Source organism: Equus asinus, chromosome 2, assembly GCF_041296235.1.
Source record: "Equus asinus isolate D_3611 breed Donkey chromosome 2, EquAss-T2T_v2, whole genome shotgun sequence".
Lineage (NCBI taxonomy): Eukaryota > Metazoa > Chordata > Mammalia > Perissodactyla > Equidae > Equus > Equus asinus.
In genome coordinates this window covers 37,144,380-37,166,323 of record NC_091791.1, presented here as the reverse complement: position 1 = coordinate 37,166,323, position 21,944 = coordinate 37,144,380, and the positions used below count along the sequence as shown (strand labels likewise).

Genomic DNA, 21,944 nt, shown 5'->3' with positions numbered 1-21,944 from the left:
ATAAAGACAATATGGGATCATGGGAATCAGGGAAGATCTGGGGAAAGACTGCAACATCAAAAGCATGTTGAAAGATGACGAGTGACAAGCTAAGAAGGAAGCAGGTGTAGTAGAATGGAAAAACTGGACATAGAGTCAAAAGACCTAAATTTCCATTCCTGCTCTGTCACCTTACTAGTCAGGTAATATTCTCCGAGTCTCAATTAAGATAATAATTCCTAAATCATAAGAACATGTAAAGACTAAATACAATAATTTATATCAAAAGCGTAAGGCCAGTGCTTGACATTCAGGGTCCCCTGTATTTTTCAGCTGGATCTATTTGCAGAAGAACATCAAAAATAATACAACATCCAAAAGCTTGAGTACATGGATTATGACTGCGAGTGAAGATGCCAAAAGAAACTTAACAATGTAAATCCCATCTCTTTGATCAGGGAACTCTGTAATGGATATGTAGTTAACAAAAATACTGCCTATGCTATCCTTCTTAACTGTTTATCTGAACTCACATTCTACTGCTGATTACCACTGCTTTAAACAAGAACGTGGCAAAGAGTTGAATAGTCTAGCCACAAAATCAAATGCAAACACATAAAAACAGTTTTACAGTCCAAAAACTGTCTCTCAGCCTTTCCCCACAATCTCATAAACTTCACTGGTCTTCACTACTTTTAATCTCTTGCATAGCTAGGTTATATTTCTCTAGTCCAAAAGAGGAAAGGAAATTTGCCATGGCAGACTGCAAAAGAGAGGGGCTTCCGGGCACGTTTACCTCTTGTCCTTTTTAATTGCTGCTTATCTGAAACCCAAGAACTAGGTCTTCTGGACTTTGAGTAGGGAGTTAGATTGTCAGATCACTAACATGCTTCCTCTGAAGTATTTCAATCCCTAATCAGTCCCCAAACCCTACCATATATTTAAGATAGAAAGTCTTTTGCCCTTTACATCTCTGCTTTCCAATCTCACATTCCTCTAACAAACACTAGCTGAACAGGCCTACTATAAACCACTCTTAGTCAACCTCTTAGACGAAAGAATTTTCTCCTTAATATTTCTAAGTGCTATTGTCAGAATTATCCCGACTCTCATTCTGATCAGCTGCAACATTAACAACTTGATTTTGGAAGTCAGGAACAAAACAGATCACCATGACAGGGTAAATTAACTCCACAAGAATGAACTAATTAACAGTGAAGAGGCAAAGAAAAATTTAGCTCATAGGATGTAAGCTAGTGTTCTCATCTATTGATTGCCAAAACCTTTTATGTCAAAGCAAGAACCCTGCTTACTTGGCATACCAAACCTACAAATACAGAGTGACAGCCCAGAAACTATGGGATGTCTATAAAGTCTGGGAACACAGATAATATTTTCTATTTTTAGAAATTGAAGACGTCCTTTATGACATTATGTACATTCACCTATGTCTCCATATTCTACGGACATTTTGTAAGGAAATGCTACAATGGAGAAACTATCTCAAAAATGTTTAATATACTGTACTGAAGGAAGAACAAAACTATAGCAACTTGTGTTTAAATGTTTATTCATTCATTTAATGAGCACCTACTAAGTGTCAGGCGCTCATGAACTTTCAGACACAGGTTCATTTGGTAGCACTGACTATTTAATTAGCTGCGCTGAGTTACTAAAGATAGGGAATTACTTTTTTTCTCTTGTACCTGATCTTGACCTTGAAATAGGTTTGAATGCCTGAGGAATGAAGATATTTGTCTGTCAGTACACAATGTTTCCTTCCACACATGTACATTAATTCTACGATCACTTCAAATGATATAAAGGCTGTTTCATGCCCATTTTTTTTTCTCTCCTCTGAAGTCTATCAACAAGGATTCATATCATATATTTATTATTTCTGAGAATTATATAATAGTGCTTTGGGGTAGAGAAAAGTAGGCTTGATTCCAAGATGCTAATTTATTGTATTATTTTGACTATTACTTTTCTATTTCAAGTTAAGTCAAAATACAAATACTAGAATGGTTTCACATTAAGAAGTTCACATATCCCACACCTGTAAAGAACACTAAAGGATATGAAAATTAAATGTAATAGAACCAAAGCAGAAGCCCACAAAACAAGCCATCTACAAAGTCTAAGGACTAGCTGTGGATAATTCCTTGTGAGGCTGGTGACTACTGCAAGCACAGCCATCTCCCCAGGAAACCCCCTTTGAAGCTGTGGCTATATTCTCCAACTCTCAACATCCAAATTTGGGGCTTTATACTGAATTCTGTCACTGACAACCACATTGGCCCCTTAAGAGAGCCAGGCACGGTCTTCAGGGAAGTGGCAATAACGAGCTTCAACTATTAGAGCCTTTGTAGCTCTAGAACTACCAAAATCAACACTTGTAGCAGTCAGGAAATTAAGAATTTAAGTATTTCTCTCACCACCAATTAAAATGTTCATAGAACAAGGAAAACTCTTATACTTGCATTGGTGAGTCAGCCATAAGCAGATGCAAGCAGTTACAAATGTACACCATCCTTGTGACATAAGCCCATGCTCCCTAACCCTCAGATTACCATGACTGGCTTTCTAGGACAAGCAATCACCATAACATACAAAGAGACTTTCCTTACTCTTCTATCCCTGCTAGACACATCTTTCTAGCCCCTCTCCACTTCCAGATGCTATCAAAGAGTGCTTAACTCTGGACTACTTACAATCAACAATATTTCCTCTATTAAACTATAACTGACTATAATTACTGGTTGTTAAGCAGGCATCTAAGAACCATAACAGTAGCTAATTTTCTAAACACTTTGTACACATTTTCTCATAAAGCAAAGGCAGAAGATAGGCTTGCTCTCTCCATTTTTGCAGAAAAGAATCACTAGATAAATGACCTGACCCCAATCACCAGTGACAGAGTTGAGTCTTCAACCAGTGTCTTCCTCATTCCAAGCTTCATTGGCTGTCCACTACTCTATGCTTGCCTCCATCTCTTTCCTCAGTAAAATCCACACAGCTTAATCAAACTTTTCATATTGTAGCAAACAAAGCCATAATCTTTTGATACTTGCAGATCAAAACACTACAAAAACCACCTAAGCAATGACAACAAGTTCCATATGGACAAGCATTACACATTGTGCAGCCCTTGAAAGACAGAAAAATAGGTCAACCAACGGAGAAAGCTATGTAAGTAGGAAACTGTGTCACAGAGAATATTTTAAAACACTACATTTCTGAAAGTGTACTTTTGTATCAACTCATTGCAAGGTCATGAAGAGTTTAAAGCTGACTACTTTTCAACATGCAGTTTTGAAATATACGGTTTATATTATTAGATTAATGTTTTCAGTAGCATAGAAAACCTCCTAATATTTCCTAGCCAATCCCTCTTTTAAATAGAATACAGATAATGTGGCTTTGCTGGCATTCACATTAACCATGCCACAACAGGTTCTGAAACAGTCTATGAGGTTGGGTGGACCTTCAGCGGTTTCGTGTTAGAGCAGTAGTTAAGAAACCAACTACAGAAGAGTCTCGGGTTTTAAATCTAGGTCATACTATCCTTATTCAAAAGCAAGCAGTAACTAGATGATTTATTTTACTTCCTAAAAACGATTTTTTTTTTTTAAGCAGTGTAGATGGGTTAAAAAATATTGATGTTTCCTCAAAATTTATTATGAAAAGGCATATTTATTTTTAAAAATAATTTATATTCCCATGAATTCATGTAAGGAATTTCCTCCTCTGTTATAGATAACCCACCAGCAAAATTAACACTAAATTACATTTAACTAGACTTATGCCAGAAAATATAAAATCTATACAATCACTTTCCATTTGGGATAGGGAAAGAGGAAAGGGATAAAGGCAAAGAAGTAGACAAAAAGAAAAACATAATTTGAAATTTTTTCCAAAAATATATAAATTAAGTAAATAAATAGAAAAAATATTGACTACTGTTAAATCTAAATGGTAGTATACATATGGGCACTATATTTTTCTTCCTCCATTTCTATCAATACAAAATTTTTTTAAAACACAATTTCCAAGGTATAGCGTAAGGTCAAGTAGAGATTCAGGCCAGTCTTCTGCTTCTACACTGTACTGTTAAACTGATGTCCTAGAGGTATTATAGCCAAGATATTATATGCCTTCACTGGCTCTGGAGGCAGATTGCCTGGGTTCAAATCCCAACTTTGTCAGTTATTGGCTGTGTGATCTTGAGCAAATAATATAAATGCACTAATCCCCAATTTCTCTGTCTGTATAATGAGGATAATAATAGTCCTCTACCTCGAAGGAGTTCCAGTGAGAAACTACATGCAAAGTGTTTAGCACATAGCCTGCCCCACAGATAAATGGTGGATTACCATATTGTTACAGTAACCAGAGGGTACCTTAAGACAGGAAAAAAGACTAAATGACATTACATAGAAGTTTGGGGTTATTCGGATTGCACCGTATAAAAAATTGGTAACCCATACTTGATAAGATCACACAGAGCCTCTGGTCACCATTACAATAACAAAAATCATAACTCAACATTTATGTAGTACTTTATTATGGGCCAAGCACTGTGCTAAGCACTTTACAGGCAGTTTCTCATTTGAATTCATATGAAGCAAGAAATTATTATTATTCCCATTTCACAGATGAAGAAATTGAGGGTCAACATGTATACACAATTTGCTCAAGATTATGAAGCCAGTTAACTGGCAGAGTTGAGATGTGAACCTGGGCAATCTGCCTCCAAAGCCCGCTTCTGGCAGAAACTATGCCCCTGAACTTGGGCAAGCCATTTCACATATTAGGTCTTCGATTTCCTCCTCTGGAAAATGAGCAGAACGGTGGAGTAGGTGCTCTCAAAAGTCCCTTCTAAATTTCTAGGGACAACAATGCTATTTAAATCCAAATTTACTACATAGAGAAAACATCTCTGCTCTAGTCCGTTTACATACCTAGGCTTCCATCTTAGATAAATATAGAATGATGCATATGCATAATTCCCCTGCGGAGTGCCTCACTGTTCTCGAGCTCTGTTGGTGGGAGGTACACCATTAAGAGGCATCAGCCAGATAGAGAACTCACTAGATAGTTTCATAACTAAGTCCCTTTGAATGGAGTCCAAAGAGAATCTGACTTAAAATGAACTCTACCTGACAATACTAGTACTACAGGGAAGTAAAGGACACACATGAAGAAAATTAGCCAAAGCTCTAGGACCTAAGTTATGTCACTCTACCTCTCAGGACCTCAGTTTCCTTATTCACAGAAATGAAGCAGCTTTTAGATACAAGAAATACCTAAGGAGGCAGCCACCCCAACCCAGGGAAACCAATCAATTTTATGAGAATTGAGGAAAAGGGATAAGGAAACATGTGTAGTGTGAAAAACCACCTTCAAATACAGTTATTGCTTTTACAATATAAACCACAGAAGTAAAGCTTCAAAAAATCTATTGTGTTGGTTGGCAAAAGAGAGTGAAGCAGCACTGGGGAGATGCAGGGGTGGGGGGGGGCCTGGATTTAAAAATATATATATTAAGATACATTAAAGTAGACCACTGTTGAAAGCCCCTTTTAGCTCAGAGAGTCTTTGAAATAAAAAATTAAGCCGATTTGGAAATAAACTCGTCAATTTAAAGAAAAAAATCCTATTTGTCAAAATAAACAAATTTCTTTAAAGTCATTAGAACTACTTAAGCTATTTTTCTCCCTTTTGTGGAAAAATTGTTTAAATAAATGCACAAACATAAAATTCTGCACACAAGACTCAAGGTGTTTTGTTTTTTAAACATCCTTGATATATTTATCAACCAAACTAAGTCTGGTAACGCTCCAAGCTAAAACACAACCAGGTTACTCCTACTCTGGTTCTAACATTGCTTCAAAGCCCTGAAGTTCCATTTTAGGTAAGAAAAAGAAACGAGACATAAAGTCCACGTAATTCTTCCTGAGGTCAAATACATAATCCTCAATTTTCAATCAGATCTCTCCTCCTACAAATCTTTTGGCCATCTTTGCCTACTCAGTAGTACCACCAGGGATGAAAAGACAAGAGCCCCAACTCAATCCAGTTGGTCTGGCTCTCATTAGCATCACTAGTAAATGGTGCAGTGAGAAACAACTGGCAATCCCCACACTCCTTGTCAATATCAGTTTTGGAAAAATCTTATGGATTTAATCTCTCCCCAGTCCCCATTTCCAGACATAATTAATCAAAAACTAGGTATTCAGATTCAACTCCTAGAAAAAGACAATGTCTACACCATCAGCTCCCCAACCCCAAACCTCCCCATCAGATTTTAGGTTATCCTCTAAGACTGGACTTGGGTAGGGAGCGTCAGAATAAAAAAAGAGACTGTTAGAAAAAGAGGAGATCTCCTACCAATTGCAGCCTCCCTGTTTTACTGCCTCCAAAAAAAAGCACATAGAGAAATTCCAGAAAGTGGATTCCTCCTTTTCTCTACCTATCAAACTAATTCCATTTTGCGGTGTCTCTTTATTTTATTAAAATAAACAAACTTTAGAGTAATGGGGAGAAATACACCTTAATATTAAAACCTTCCATTCCTGAAGGACCCTTGTGAAAATTTGGTAAGATCTTCTCTCATTAAAAACTTTCATGCACACAGTTTACGGGTTTCAAGAGCCCCATTTAACTGTCAAGGTTAAAAATCATTGCTCTAGCCTAGAGAATCATACTCTTCTCAATAACCCTGTCTCCTCCTTCACAGATGGGAGCGACCCCAAACATCACATCTGAACTGTAAAGAGCAACAAAACGAAGGTTCCAATTGCACCTGATGCTTTAAACTACCTCTGTCAAATGTCGGTTCTGCAGTTTTCTAGCAATGCTCAAAGGATTTCTGTTTCATTTTCTTGACCACCCAAATTGGGTCTTATCCAAAGCCCTCCTCTCTCTTTCTTTTCTTTTTTAACTGAGCCTAGAAGCTTATGGCCAAATCAATTCGTAAGTGAAGGATAAATGTTTGCCTGAGAACAAAAGCCCCCAGTGAACACTCACCCTCACTACCCCTTTGCAAATCAAGATGTTCAGAACACTGCCAACTGATGTGGCCATGAGCTGGATCAGAAAGCAAGAACAGAATACGCACACTCCATTCAACCTTTTTGTCTGGGGCACTTCCTGGGTTTTTAATTGGCATTTAACACCAAGACACAAGGCTCATTTTTCATTAAAGTTGCAAGACTTTCATTTTGCAGGGTTTCAAATGGTGTAATTGATCTGCATTGTCTTCTTAAATAACCCAATTGAAGGACACTGCAGCTTTAAATATTTCAGTGCTAGCTAGTAAATAGACTCCATTGCAATATGGCTCTGAAGGTCGTGTCCTATTGTCTCTTTCCTCTAGAAAAAAACAATTTCTAAGTCCTTCTCCTAGATAACATATGAAGGGTTACCCCTAGAATTTCCACTCTTCCATCTCAGTCCCTGATAGAGTTCCGGTGTTTATTGGAATCTCACACTCATAATTTTCCCAGCAGGGGCAATATGTTGATTGCTATTAATGATGCCAGCACCTTAGCGAGACATAAACACATGTGTTCACATTAGTTTAATTGAGCATATGCAACTGTCTGAAATAGCACAACTCAGGGGCTGTTAACCTCTTTAAGAGCAGGGCCAGGGTGGTTTGGGAGTGGACGCCTTTCAGGCGGCACCCTGAGACCGAGATTGCATAACCAGAAATGTGTAGCTACTTAAAACGACAGGAATCTCAGCCTACTCATCCCGGGACTATGCAGGCACCTTGCCATACACTTGCAGCTTTACTTGTCAAAGAAGGTCAAAATAATAGGCACAAGCACGATGAAGGAAAAAATAAACTAAAAGAAAAAGGGCCTTTTCTATCTTGTCAGGATGCATAAATACGATTCCTTGAGCAGTCACAATGTTCCCCGACCCTTCTCCCAGGTAGTGGTATACCCCAGTGAACTGAGGGTTTTGGAAAGGGACAGGGGAGCTGGACATCACTGACTTTTTTAAAGAACAAAATTAACGGACGATTAAAAGAGAAGAAGGGGTAAAGTGAAGGGGGGTACAAGGAAGGTGTGTGCAGGTGCACTGGAGCATTACCTGAAATGGCAACAGATTGTTACCATTATCGGTCCGGAAAGCGTTATCCTCCATCCAGGACTTGGAGGTGAGTGGGGCCGCGCGGGGGAACTTGGGCGGCGCGATCACATTGCTGGAGAAGGGCTTTTTGAGCGGCGAGATGGGGTTGAGTGGTGAAGGTACCCCGACGCCCACGCCCACACCCACGCCGACCGCCCGGCGAGGGTCCCGACCTGCCTGCAGGCCACCCCACGGGTTGGACGGCGCGCTCCAGGCGGCGTTCACACTCTGATGCGTGTTCCAGCTGGACGAGGCGGAGGAGGCGGCGGCTGCGGCCGCGGCGGCTGCTGCAGCCGAGGACGAGGACGGCTTGCTGGTCATGATGGGCTGGTGGCCGTATGCCGCGGCGGCGCTCCTCTGAGCGTAGGGCGCCTGGCTGGGACTGGCGGGCGACCGGCGCTGCTGCGGGGGCTGTGCCTGCGGGGGCTGAGCGGGCTGCGCGGGTTGTGGCGCGGGTGGCGGCGGCTGCTGGTGGTGCTGGGTCTGCGCCAGGCCGATCTGCGGGGAGAAGGTGCCTCCAAACACTGGGTTGACGTGGTGCGGGAAGTTCTGGAAGAGCATGGTCCCGTTGACTGGGGTGATCCCCTGGAAGAAGCTGTCCTCCACCGCGTTCGTGGTGCCCGTGGACCAGGTGCTGCCGAAGGACGGCGACAGTGACGCGCCCGGCGCCGCGGGTTCCTGCGGCGGCGGCGGCTGCTGAGGGGGCTGGTGGAAACTCAAGCCCGGCAGGACCGGCGATTCCATCTGCATCTTGTCGGGGCCGTTGGGGGCCGGCGGGGCCGCGGCGGGGCTGAGGGCCGGCACTGCGCTGCTGTCCTCTGGCTTGGGGGTCTCGGAAGAGAGGGGCGTGGACGGGGCTTCGGCGGCGCTGGGCTCGGGCTGGGGCTGCTGCTGCTGCTGCTGCTGCTGCCGCTGCTGCTGGGACTGGGGCTGGGTTTTGCTTTTGTCCATCAGTAAATCATCCTGCATGGTTTGCGCAGCTGAAACGGGAAAAAAGAGAGACGCGTTATTGTCAATGTGATCGTTAATGCCCCTCGCTGAAGCGGGCGGGTGTTTTACTTGCGAAAATCCAGTGCCTCCGCTCCTAGCCAATTGCAATGCAAATCCATAATCTCCCATTTAGAAGAACAGGTCGAGCTGGGGTGGGGGGGGCTCGCGCAAGGTCTCTAAAAATACTGTGAGAGCGTCTTCACCCTTTCTGATGTCTTGGTTCCTTTTCTGTATTAATGAGAGATGTGCTTATAAGACAGAAAGACAGCAATTTCGCCACGTCTCTTTTCCCTTCACCGGAACTCAGAGCGTTCACCCTGCAATGAGAAACTGATTCTGGTTCCTGTTTTTTCCCAAGCACCACCCTCCCCCAGTTATTTGCATACGTCAATAAATACTGCTGCGTCCTTCAGCAAGGTTAAAAAGACACCGAACACGACCCTTTCTTCCCCCTTCCCTGTGCAGGCACTTTAAAGAAACAGCGATCTTATCCCTCTTGATTAGCGAACTGCCTTCTTGCGTTGATAATTGTTTCATTTAGCAGCAGCGAGCCACGAGGGAGGAAATCCTTGGCATTTGTTAGGAGGAGGTCTCAGCTGCACAATCATTCTCTGGCCTCCCAGTAGCTGCAGCTACTCCATTTTGTTACGAGACATAAAAAACCACCGTTTTTAAAGAGGTAAAAATCTACAGAAACGTTTGGAAGTGCTTGCTTCTTGTTACTCTAAGGATTAGAGTTTTTCTGCTTATTTTCCAATTTTCTTGTCTCCAATTCTGCCACACAAGAGATTTCTTGGCATCTAGGTGGTTCAGGTCTCAACAGGAGCCTGAGAATTTCTCTGCAGAGTGGAGAAATGTTCTGGTTGGATTTGAGGTCAGAAAGAGAGAGACAGACAGACAGGCACTGACTGTGAGAAGGGGTGGGGTGTGGCTTTTTAAAAATCCCTCTGAGATTTAAGTAGAAAGTCAAGATAATTCTGGGGTTGCCAGATTTTCATTTTTGAATCCTCCTGCTGCTGCCTTGGTCACAAGACTCCGGCAAATTTAGAATCTATTCTCTTATCACTAGCATTAGCAGTGAAAGATGGTTTAAAGACCCTGAATTACCATATGCTAGCAAAAGTGTTAAAAATAGCATAGTACAAAGTCCCAAATTCTCATACATTGTAATTATAGTGCATTGCTATCACTGCTTCATTTAGCCATATAAGGAGTGTATGGCATTTTCCATTTTGCATAGAAGGGCTATATTCACCTCTGCCATATAGCCTATTTTCTCATTCAAGGATGAAAATAGTAATCACTCAAAACCAGGAGATTTCCATACACACAGTTATCACTGAGTTAGCTTGTCCCTTAGAACATATTGTTTTAAATATATGAATATTATAGTGCTGAGACCCTGAAAACAAATATTTTGAAATGTTAAAGCATATGACCAAACATATAATTATTTTTAGATGATGATTCGGTATAATTGCAACAAAGTTATTAATAGGTTTAATGCAGTTAATTAACTCAGATACTTGGAGAAGCATCTTTCTCAGGACACTTGTGAAAGAGTATTCAGATACACACAGAAGCTCTGACTTTGGACATCCTCATGATAATAACTGTTGTAAAATAAATGTATTGGATAACAGAGATGCTACCGCTCTTAAATATTATGCAAAATATGTCAGACCAAGAAATGGAATTAAAAGTAGTTCTACTATTTTATTAAAGGCTATCTTTAAAATGGTTAATCTTTCACTTTAAAGTTTCATACATAGACAAAATAGCGGGCTTAAGGAAATGTTTCACAGCCACCCTCCTCTCCTTCCTACTCCTCCCTGCTTTACCCCCCACAAAAAAAAGACCCAATATGATATACATCACAAATTGCCAGCTACTACCAATAAAATCTACTTAAGATTGATTTTATGTTCCTCAGTTCCCTTGGTCTAAACAATGGCTTTGATCAGTATTGTAAAATATGACACAAAGAGGCAAGCGAAGCTTAGATTGACAACAGCACAAAGTTCTAATGCTGTCAAAGGAAATGGTCATAGAAAGAGACATTTTCACACTCAGTTAAAGCAGTGCTGCAGTAAACCATTATAATCTGGAATTTGAGTCGCTTCCAGTGGGCTAGAGTTGTCTTTACAATAGCCATATCATCATGGCTGAAATATGCATTTGATTATAATTTTAATGTCACTCAGCTTTTCCAATGCTTGTATCAATGCTTTTTGTTAATGCCTTCAGTTTAAACTACATGCTCCTGGTGGAAAAATTAATGCTGTATAAGGCAAAAAAGCCAAAAAGTAAGCTGGACTCAGAATATTTTATAAAGGCTATAATTAATATTGTAATTGAATTTTTTAAAATTTATCATAAAAGAAACATCCATTTCTCTTCTCAATGCTCCTTAAAGATATAAATTTCACTTTCTGCATAAATTCACTCTGTCAAGGTCAAGACCCATCTTTAATAAATAAGACCCTTTGAAACAAAAGATAAGCAATAGATTAAGATAACATTTACAAAGTTAACATGCAATGTCTCTCAGTAACTGCTTATATAGTTTATTTGTTTGGGTGGGGTTTTTTTTGTTGTTTTTTTCTTTTTTCTTATTTACAGCAAGTCCGAGAAATAGATACCTCCTTCCCCTCCCCCCACCACACACACAATAGATTTTCCTTTACATGCAATCACCCAATCTCAAGTAACAAATTCTTAGTAGCAGTTACCTTTGAGTGTCCAGTTTTTAAGGATCGATAAAATTTAAAAGTGTACAGTATTTATTTTCTTCTTTCAGGTTGATTATGTGACCGCTCTGGCAAAAGCACTTTGACAACTGTAAGAAGAGAGGGCATGCGCACACAGGGAACTGTGGGGGCTGAAGTCCTTCACAAGGTACTCTGTCTGACTTAAGCACGTTCAGCCAAGAAAGGAGGAAGCCTCGAAAATATTGATTCCAAGAGGAAGAGCTTGTGCCCGGATTACATTATATCTTCCTAACCAATGTAAATCACGAGGTGTTGAAGCGAAAAGGGGGAAAAATAAACTGGTTTGTCAACTTGTTTTAGGAAGCCAGATTGTAGGGCTCAAAATAAATAAACCCAGCAGAGCTACCTTAAATGGTATTAGAATGGTAATGACTGGGTTGCCAGCAATAAGAACTCCACCAAAGGGAAAGAGATTCGGGTGGGGAAAAATTAAAAAGGGAAGAGGAGCCTACTGGGGAAAGATAAATACTTAATATCTGACCATACTTAAAAGGAACATTTTTAGTATTATAGAATGAAAAAAAACCCTTAATGTTAAATGTAATATTAACCTTGGAGGTCAGGTAAAAATAGATTTCAGTTACAAATTTTTGACATCTTATCCACAAAGATTTCTTTGTATTTGAATTTTTAATGAAGGCACAAATCACTTATTTTAAGATTCTACTTGACATGCTCTGAATCAACTCATCTCCTTATTTTACTTGTCAAAATGAAAGTTTATCTTGCATTATTCATACAGTGATCAAATAAAATTCAACTCTTTTGAGCTGGAATAATATTTGGTGAAATATTAAAAAATAATTTGACATGTTTAGTGTTTCACTCCATGGGACAGTGACTTCTTTATCCAAGGCAGAAAGTAGATACAGTTTCTATTAAAAAAATTTTTTTTCAGTATACATTTTTCCTATCTTAACTTTCATGACTCCAAGGCTGGAATCTCACCACATATTAACATCAACTATTATCATCTATAGCTTCTGAGAGCAATAGTTCAACTACCAGTTTGCTCACGTAGGCAGAAGATATTATTTCTTGTGGGATTTGGTTCACTGCCATTCACCCAAGGGGTTCAGAGTAAATGTCAGTTGATGACTATGCTGATTGAACTTGGAACTAAAAATGTTAAGCACCATTTAAAACTGTCTTAATTTTCTATTTCCCTTCTTCACCAATTGGAACTAAAATACTACCAGACCCTACCAATTTGCAGCAGTTAGTAGTCTTTGTTTCTAGTTATTTCTAAGGAAAAAAACAAAACAATTTAAGAGGAAAAAATCATTTTGAACCAATCTGCCAAAAGTTCTTCTTAAAAGAACTAAATGGTCGTCTTATTCTTGCTGTGAACTTAGCTTATATTCCTCATTTTTTCTCTACCCTGCTAAAGAAAGCTTCACTTCTGCCAATGTGGTATGCTTACCATTTGCATTCCAGAGTCTTTAAGGATTAACTCAAGGTTAATCTTATTCCTGAAGACTTCTCTAAGCTACCAGACTTCTACATTTTCAAGTACTTCAATTAAGTGAAAAAAAAAAAGTTCCCTTATAAAACAAGGACTTAAGAAATAGAATTTTAAAATTATTTTAAGTTAATACGTCAAGATTTTATGGTAAAGTAGAAATTCTTACGTTGTTCAGGTGTGCTTGAAAATGGTTTACTTGGGCATTTATTAATCCACCTGACCCAAAGTCCAAGTCTACTAATAATTTGCACAACGAAGAAAAATAAATTTTGGCCTTGACCCTTGATAAATGATAATAGTTAGCACTGCCCACACTTAATGTGATTTTATTGTATATGAAAATGAACTAATCTCTGCTCCTCCTTTCCTAAAATGAGCACTCAAATCTAAAAAGAAAATGACTCAAACATAAATATCAAGGTGTAAATAAATACTAAGCAAACAATAAATTATAAAAGGATCCCAACAAGGACAAAGGCCTCTACTGAAATCTTGTTTTTTATTTAACCAGAAAGGAAGCACTTTCTGAAATTGTGTCTTCAGGTCACCGAGGTTAACCAACGCTCCTTTTGAATAGTCATGGAAGGCTGTAAAAATAGAGATTGCAGAGTTAACTCATTGAGTTAACTCATGGGCTAAAGACACCTTTCTAGGCTTCCTTCCCTCCCTCCCTTCCTTCCCTATTTATATGTCTAGCACAATGTTCGTAAGTCCTGGATAGTTGGTAGTTGCTCCATATATGCTTGCTGAATGAATGAATAAATATATGAATGAATAAATGAATGAATGAAGTATAGTTTTTGATTTTCTAAAACAGCCAAGGTTTAAGTAAGTATTAAATTATTCTCCATTTATAAGAGCAATTACTTTTTCATCAGCTGCAAGAATGGATATGAAGAGGAGTGGTATAAAATCAAAAACCATTTTGGCCGTTATGATGTTTAGCGGTATGCAGATCATTTGATTATCGTCATGAAATAACATTCATTAAGCACTAATTCAACAGGGAACATTGTTCCCATCTAAGAATTTACAATCTAATAAAGACACACACCCAGCCCTCCACAGAAACTGCTTCATTAAAAGTTCACAATAGCCACTCAGAGCTAAGTCCAATGGATGTTCCATCAGTCTTTATCTTTCTTGACCTTGAAGCAACATTGACATAACTGACCACACTTTCTAGATATACCTTTTTCCCTGAGCTTCCTTCATGCTGTCCTTTCCTGGTTTTCTTACATTTGAGGTTATGGGCACACACACACACGCGCGCTCACTGGCTCTCTGCTTCTCTCTTCTTTGCTAACTGACTTTAAATACTGAGTTCCTCAGAGCTCTATCCTAGGCCCTCTTCTCATCTCACTCTATGTGAGTGGCTTTCCCAACTATAACGAAAGAACCAGCCCTTTCTTATTGACAGCTAAATTCCCGACATCTATTACTGTGCCTTGTTGTTAGTGTCATTGAGTTGATTCCTACTCCTAGAGACCCTATGTACAGCAGAGCAGAACCCTGCCTGGTTTTTAAAAATTGGCACCTGAGCTAACAACTGTTGCCAATCTTCTTTTTTTTTTTTTCTTCTGCTTTTTCTCCCCAAATCACCCCCAGTACATAGTTGTATATTTTAGTTGTGGGTCCTTCTAGCTGTGGCATGTGGGATGCCACCTCAACGTGGCCTGACAAGCAGTGCCATGTTCGCGCCCAGGATCTGAACTAGCGAAACCCTGGGACACCAAAGTGGATCATGCGAACTTAACCACTCAGCCACAGGGCCGGCCCGCCTGTCTGGTTTTATTGTACCATACTCTCATCTTCTGGAGCTATATCAGATAACGCTCCACTGCTATTTACTGGGTTTTCATGACCAATTTTCTTGGAAGTGGGTGGCCAGGTCCTTCTTCCTGGTCTGTCTTAGTCTGGGAACTCCGCTGAAACCTGCCCACCATAAGTGACCCTCCTGGTATTTGAAATACTGGTGGCATAGCTTTCCGCATCACAGCAAAACACAGCTGCCACAGTATGGCAACTGACAGATGGATGGTATGGTTCTCTGACCAGGAGACAAACCCAGGCCAAAGTGGTAACAGCTCCAAATCTTAACCACCAGACACCAGGTTGGCCTATCACTGTGCCTAGCACCTAATAAATAGGTACTAAATAAGTATTTATTGGATTAAACTTATATTTATATGCAAAGGGCCAAGCATGCCAAGGTAATCCAGGTGGCAAAAACTAAATAAACCTAGAAGACCTACACTACCAGATATCAAGACTATTATGAAGCTATTGTAATTAGACTGTGTGATTATTGGCACAAGGATAAGCAAATAGACAAACAGAACAAAATAAAAAGTCCAGAAACACATCCACATATATATGGTCACCAGATTTATGAAAACAGTAACACTGCAGTAGTAAAAGGATGGTCTTTTCAATAAAGGATATTGGAGTCAACTGAATATCCATAAGGCAAAAAAGAGACCTTCACCCTTGCCACACCATACACAAAAATCAATTCAGATGGATTGTAGATCTAAATGTAAAAGGTAAATAGTAAAGCCTTTAGAAGAACATAGGAAAATATTTTCATGACATTAGAGTAGGCAACAATTTCTTCAACAAGTCACAAAAGCAATAACCAAAAAGGAAAAATTTAATAAACTAATTAAATTAAGGATATCTGTTTACTAAAAGAACTAGAGTGAAAACTCATAGAATGGGAGAAATATGCAATATATATATTTTTCAACAAAAGACTTTCAATCAGAATATATAAAGGACTCTTACAAATTACTAACAGTAGATATCCCAAAAAAATACAAGCAAGAGACATCAACAAAAGATATTCAAATGGCCAAAAAGCATATGAAAAGGTACTCTACCTCATTAATCACCAAAGAAACACAAAATAAAACCATAATGGCCCCCATGTTCATCGCAGCATTATTCACAATAGCCAAGACTTGGAAGCAACCTATGTGCCCATCAAGGGACAAATGGATAAAGAAGATATGGTATATATACACAATGGAATACTACCCAATCATAAGAAATTATGAAATCTGGTCATTTGTGACAACACTGATGGACCTTGAGGGTATTCTGCTAAGTGAAATAAGTCAGAGGGAGAAAGTCAAATACCATATGATCTCACTCATAAGTAGAAGATAAAAACAATGACAAATAAACACATAGAAACAGAGATTGGGGCCAGCCTGGTGGCCAAGTGGTTAAGTTCACGCACTCCACTTCGGTGGCCCAGGGTTTCGCCAGTTTGGATCCTGGGCACAGACATGGCACTGCTCATCAAGCCATGCTGAGGCGGCATCCCACATGCCACAACTAGAAGGACCCACAAGTAAAAATATACAACTATGTACCAGGGGCGCTTTGGGGAGAAAAAGGGAAACTAAAATCTTTTAAAAAAAAAAAGAAAGAAAGAAACAGAGATTGGATTGGTGCTTACCAGAGAGGGAGGGGAGAGGGCAAAAGGGGGGACTGGGCACATGTGTGTGGTGATGGATTGTAATTAGTCTTTGGGTGATAAACATGATGTAATCTACACAGAAATCAAAATATATAACAATGTACACCCAAAATTTATATAATGTTATAAACCAAGGTCACTGCAATAAAAAAAAACAGAATGGCTAAAATTGGAAAAGGGAGACAATACTACGCATTAACAAGGATGTGGGAGCAACTCATTCTCAAACACCTCTGGTGGAGATATAATTTGGTATAACTACACAACCACATTGCCAAAACTATTTAGCAATATCTATTAAAGCAAACATTCACACACTGTAGCATTCACCAATTCTGTAGCTAGATATATACCCAATAGAAATGCAAACATATGTTCAAAGCAGCATTATTCCTAATAGCCCAAACCTGGAAACAACCCAAACATCCATCCACAGCAAAATGGATAAATAAATTTGTGATTCATATGATGGAATATTTAAGGCAAAGATACCGAATAGACTCCAACTTTATAGAATGACATAGATGAACCACATGAATACAATGCTGAGTGAAAGAAGCCTAACACAGAAGAGTACATACTATATGATTCCATTTATATAAAGTTCTAATAGAGCTAATTTATGTGGTTAGAAGTCAGCATAGTGGATACCTTTGCAGAGAAATAATGATTGGTAGGGGACACAAAAGGGGGCTTCAGGGATGCTGCTGATATATTCTGTTTCTTGAACTGGACACTGTTACATAGATGTGTTTACTTTGAAAATTCAGAAAACTGGACACATGATTTATGCACTTTTCTGCATTGTGGTAATACTTCCATTAAAATTATATAACATATACATGTATTTGTAAAGGTTAACTATCTTCTGTAGGGTAAAAAAAGAAAAAAAAAGCATAATCTGGCCTAATAGGCAGGGGAGCCTTAAATCTGGACCATCTAAGCTAAAGAAATAAACTAGGGGCTGCCTATATGCCACTCCTGTGCTAGAGACACTAAATGCAAAGATGAAAATAGCCAAAAACTTCAAAACCTCACAGCCTATGGGGGTAAAAATAATTTTGGTTAACTACGGTAAATTACATATCCACTAGATAACCTAGGAAGTTTTTAAGATTGTTAAAGCCTAAAGCAATTTACAAGCAGGAAGTCCACATCTCCTGAGTGAGGACCTGTTAAGCAATTCTAGATCAGACTAAGTTTGAGAACAGAAGAGGGGAAAAAGGGAGCAGAAAGGGAGCCAGGTGAGTCAGATGTGGTTTAGTGGGCAATCTGGAGAGCACCTGGGGTTCTTTATGTTTCTTGCCTCTCTGTCCATTAGTCTTGAGTTCATTTATTCATTCAGCAATTTTATGAAAGGCCTCCTAGCCACAAAATAGCAATTCCAAAACTTCACCTGCTTTTTTATTGACCTTGTCTCTAATTTCTAAGAGAACACTGAGGCTATTAGGCAGTAACATTCTCAATTTCTCAGCTACCTACCACCAAGCCCCCCTTTACAAACTTATCTCTATTCCCACCCACACTTCCTTTCCTCCCACCTCAGAGGAAGCTGAATTCCCATACAGGTCCACAATTAATCCATCCTTCTATAGTCTAGAGCCCATTCTTTCTGTTTCCTTGAGACCTAGTTCATTAGTTAATTATTCCCAACTTTCTCCTTCCCATTCCAGACAGGCTGTTTGAAAGAAACCTCTAAATCCCTAACTCTATTTTCTCACTTCCAGTTGACTCCCAAACTTACTGCATCTAGCTTCTGCCCCTACCATCCTGCTAAAATTGCTCTTGCTGCTGATCTTACTAAAGACACCAATGACCAACTGACACTTTTCAATTCTTATTTTATTTGCCATTCACCCTTCATAAAAGACATCTCAAGCAGAATTCTAAGATGGCCTTCCAAGATTCCAGGCTAGAAGGAAAACAGGAACCTTAGTCCTAAAACTGCAATTCTACCAACAACAAGAATGAGCTTGAGGGGCTGGCCCTGTGGCCTAGTGATTAAGTCCAGCGCACGCCGCTTCAGCGGCCCGGGTTCAGTTCCCAGGCGCAGACCTACACCATTCATTGTGGCCATGCTATGGCTGCAACCCACATACAAAATAGAGGAAGATTGGCAACAGATGTTAGCTCAGGGCGAATCTTCCTCAAAAAAAATTGTTTAAAAAAAAAAAAGAATGAGCTTGAAAGAAGATTTGACACCCTGAACAGAAAACCCAGTCATGCTGACCTACAGAACTGTAAGTTAATAAATATGTTGTTTTAAGCCATTAAGCTTGATATAATTTGTTACACAGCAGTAGAAAACTAACACAACACTATTCCATTTGCTTTGAAGACACTGTTTTCCTGGTCCTTCACTTCTAAAGTTCTTCTCAGTCTCCTAACCACTGTATGCAGCTTCCCCCAGCGTTCTCCTACTTGTACACTCTCCTTGGGCAATGTTATGTTACGAACCAGGAAACTGAGCTCACTGCTACCTAGGTTTACAGATCAAATCTTTTTGCTAAGCTCAAAACCACTGTTTAACAACTTCTCTATCCAAGGAAGCTACAGCACTTCTTCTCCAACAAATGTGCTTCTGCCTTTATTGCTGGTTTATTTATCTTTACCATATTTAACAGCACCACCATCCATCTAGTCACTCAAGCGAGGAATCTAGACATGATTTTGTCCTTTCCCTTCTCTCTCACTGAAGGACAAGTCTAACTGGTCACTAAAACTTGTTAATTCTGCCTCCTAAATTTCTCCTTGACATCCCCTCCTCTTCATTCACAGCCAGTATAATACTTCACTCAAACTATGGCAGTAATACCCTAATCTCTCTCATCTAGTACTCTTCCAAGTGTGGCCCCCATACTAAAGCCTGAGTAATCATTCAAACACAGTTTTAGGGCCAGCCCGGTGGCACAGCAGTTAAGTTCACACGTTCCACTTCGGTGGCCCGGGGTTTCCCAGTTCGGATCCCGGGTGTGGACCTACACACCGCTTGGCAAGCCATGCTGTGGTAGGCGTCCCACATATAAAGTAGAGGAAGATGGGCATGGACGTTAGCTCAGGGCTGATCTTCCTCAGCAAACAGAGGAGGATTGGTGGCAGATGTTAGCTCAGGGCTAATCTTCCTCAAAAAAAAAAGTCCACACACAGTTTTACCATGTTATATCCCTTTCTAAAACTCTTTACATTTTCCTGGTCAAGAAGATAAAGTATAAACTTAACTCTTCTTCTACTCTTCTTCCTAGCTGTACCAAACTGCTATAGGTCCCTGGATGGACCATGCTCTTCTGCTGTAATGCCTCTGCACATATTCCTTGTGCCTGAAATACCTTTCTACCTCTTGACAACCTACTGCTACTTTCCCATTAGAACCAGTTCAAATGTCACCTCTTTGAAACTTTCCATGAGCATGTGAGCAAAATTGCCCATTCCCTCCTTTGTATACCTCTGTAACACAAATATTTCTCCATTACAATACTCTTCATACTTTGGGGAATTATCTGTTTACACATAGCTCCAGGATCAAGACTATATTTATCTTTGTAGCCCAGGCACTGGGCCTGAAACATAGAGATAAAGTTTATTAACCAAATCAAAGAACAAGGTATCTTTTACCTCAATTTATAGAGGCTAAGAGCACTTCTTTAACATTAGATGAAGAGAAATTCTTTTGCCATTAAAAGTATTTCAAAAACACTATGTTTAATGACTCTATACTTAATATTTAATGAAGATATCCCATACTAAAATGTGGCATAATTAATTTACCCTTTCTCCTGTTGCAGGACATCTGTTTCCAAGTTTTCACTATTTTCCAAACTGATTGTTTCCTTAAGCCGTATTTCTAAAGAAAAAATTACTTGGTTGAAAGGCATAACATTAAGGCTTTTGATACATATTAACAACTAGTTTAAGAAAGGTTGCAGCAGTTTATACTTCCCCAAGAAATGAACTTCTAATATGAAAACAATGTATGAATAGTGCATACAACAAAGAATAACATAGTTATTGTTCTGATAATAATCTAATGTAGAAAAACACCTCTATTCTTTTGATATGAAAAATAAGATTAAGTCCCCTTCAGCATCCTAATGTATTTAATGTTTCGTTCTTTTTTTTTTTGAGGAAGATTAGCCCTGAGCTAACATCTGCTGCAATCCTCCTCTTTTTGCTGAGGAAGACTGGCCCTGAGCTAACATCCGTGCCCATCTTCCTCTACTTTATGCGTGTATATGTGGGACGTCTGCCACAGCATGGCTTGCCAAGTGGTGCCATGTCTGCACCCAGGATCCCAATCGGCACACCCTGGGTCATCGAAGCAGAACGTGCACACTTAACCGCTGTGCCAACGGGCTGGCCCGTTTCATTCTTCTTTATCATACCTTCATGTGACAATGAAACAGAGAAGCTGTTTATATATTTACAACTTATGTTTATTAGCTGGAGATTCCATTTCAAATTATGACATATATATGTGTACATGTGTGTATTCCAGTTGAAAGAAAAAGAGGAACACCTTCTTCTACATTCTCTATGTTTCTAGATTTCAATTGTAATTAATTTTATTTTAAAACCTAATACTCATGAAGGTGGTTAAAAGGTACAAACTTTCAGTCATAAAATAGGCAAGTCATGGGGACGTAATGTACAGTATGGTGACTATAGTTAATAATACTGTTTTGTATATTTGAAAGTTACTAACAGAGTAGATCTTAAAAGTTCTCATCACAAGAAAACAAATTTACAACTATGTGTTGCAATGGATGTTAACTAGACTTACTGTGGTGATCATTTCACAATATATACAAATATCAAATCATTACGTTGTACACCTGAAACTAAAATAATGTTATGTCAATTATATCTCAATTTTAAAACAGAAAAAAACCCCTAATATTCATATATATTTCATGTAACTATGTTCATCTTGGGAGTGAATAATGCTCAGTAGACATTTTTACACAAAAAGTTTTATGCTTCAAAAATTTGTGAACTTATAGAGGAACTAACATTGTACTCTGAAAAAAAAGCAGGGGCCCACCCAGTGGCACAGCGGTTAATTGTGGACATTCTGCTTCGGCAGCCCAGGGTTCGCTGGTTTGGATCCCAG

General features: G+C 39.3%; 1 protein-coding gene across 20 annotated transcripts in view; it reads right to left on the bottom strand.

The window, feature by feature from the left end:
- CPEB3 (cytoplasmic polyadenylation element binding protein 3) overlaps nt 1-21,944 on the bottom strand; it is a 230,789-nt gene that overhangs the window by 184,004 nt on the left and 24,841 nt on the right. For 9 of the 20 annotated variants that reach the window (XM_070487221.1, XM_070487225.1, XM_070487236.1 and 6 more), the window contains exons 1-2: nt 11,847-11,987; nt 8,086-9,104 (exon numbers count right to left, since the gene is read on the bottom strand). In XM_070487221.1, coding sequence (XP_070343322.1) covers nt 8,086-9,093 — 1,008 coding nt within the window. In that variant the 5' untranslated portion in view covers nt 9,094-9,104; nt 11,847-11,987. Of the gene's footprint in view, nt 1-8,085; nt 9,105-9,183; nt 9,206-9,317; nt 9,455-11,846; nt 11,988-21,944 lie in introns of those variants that run through there. The other 11 variants (XM_070487229.1, XM_070487240.1, XM_070487190.1 and 8 more) reach the window with 3 other exon arrangements.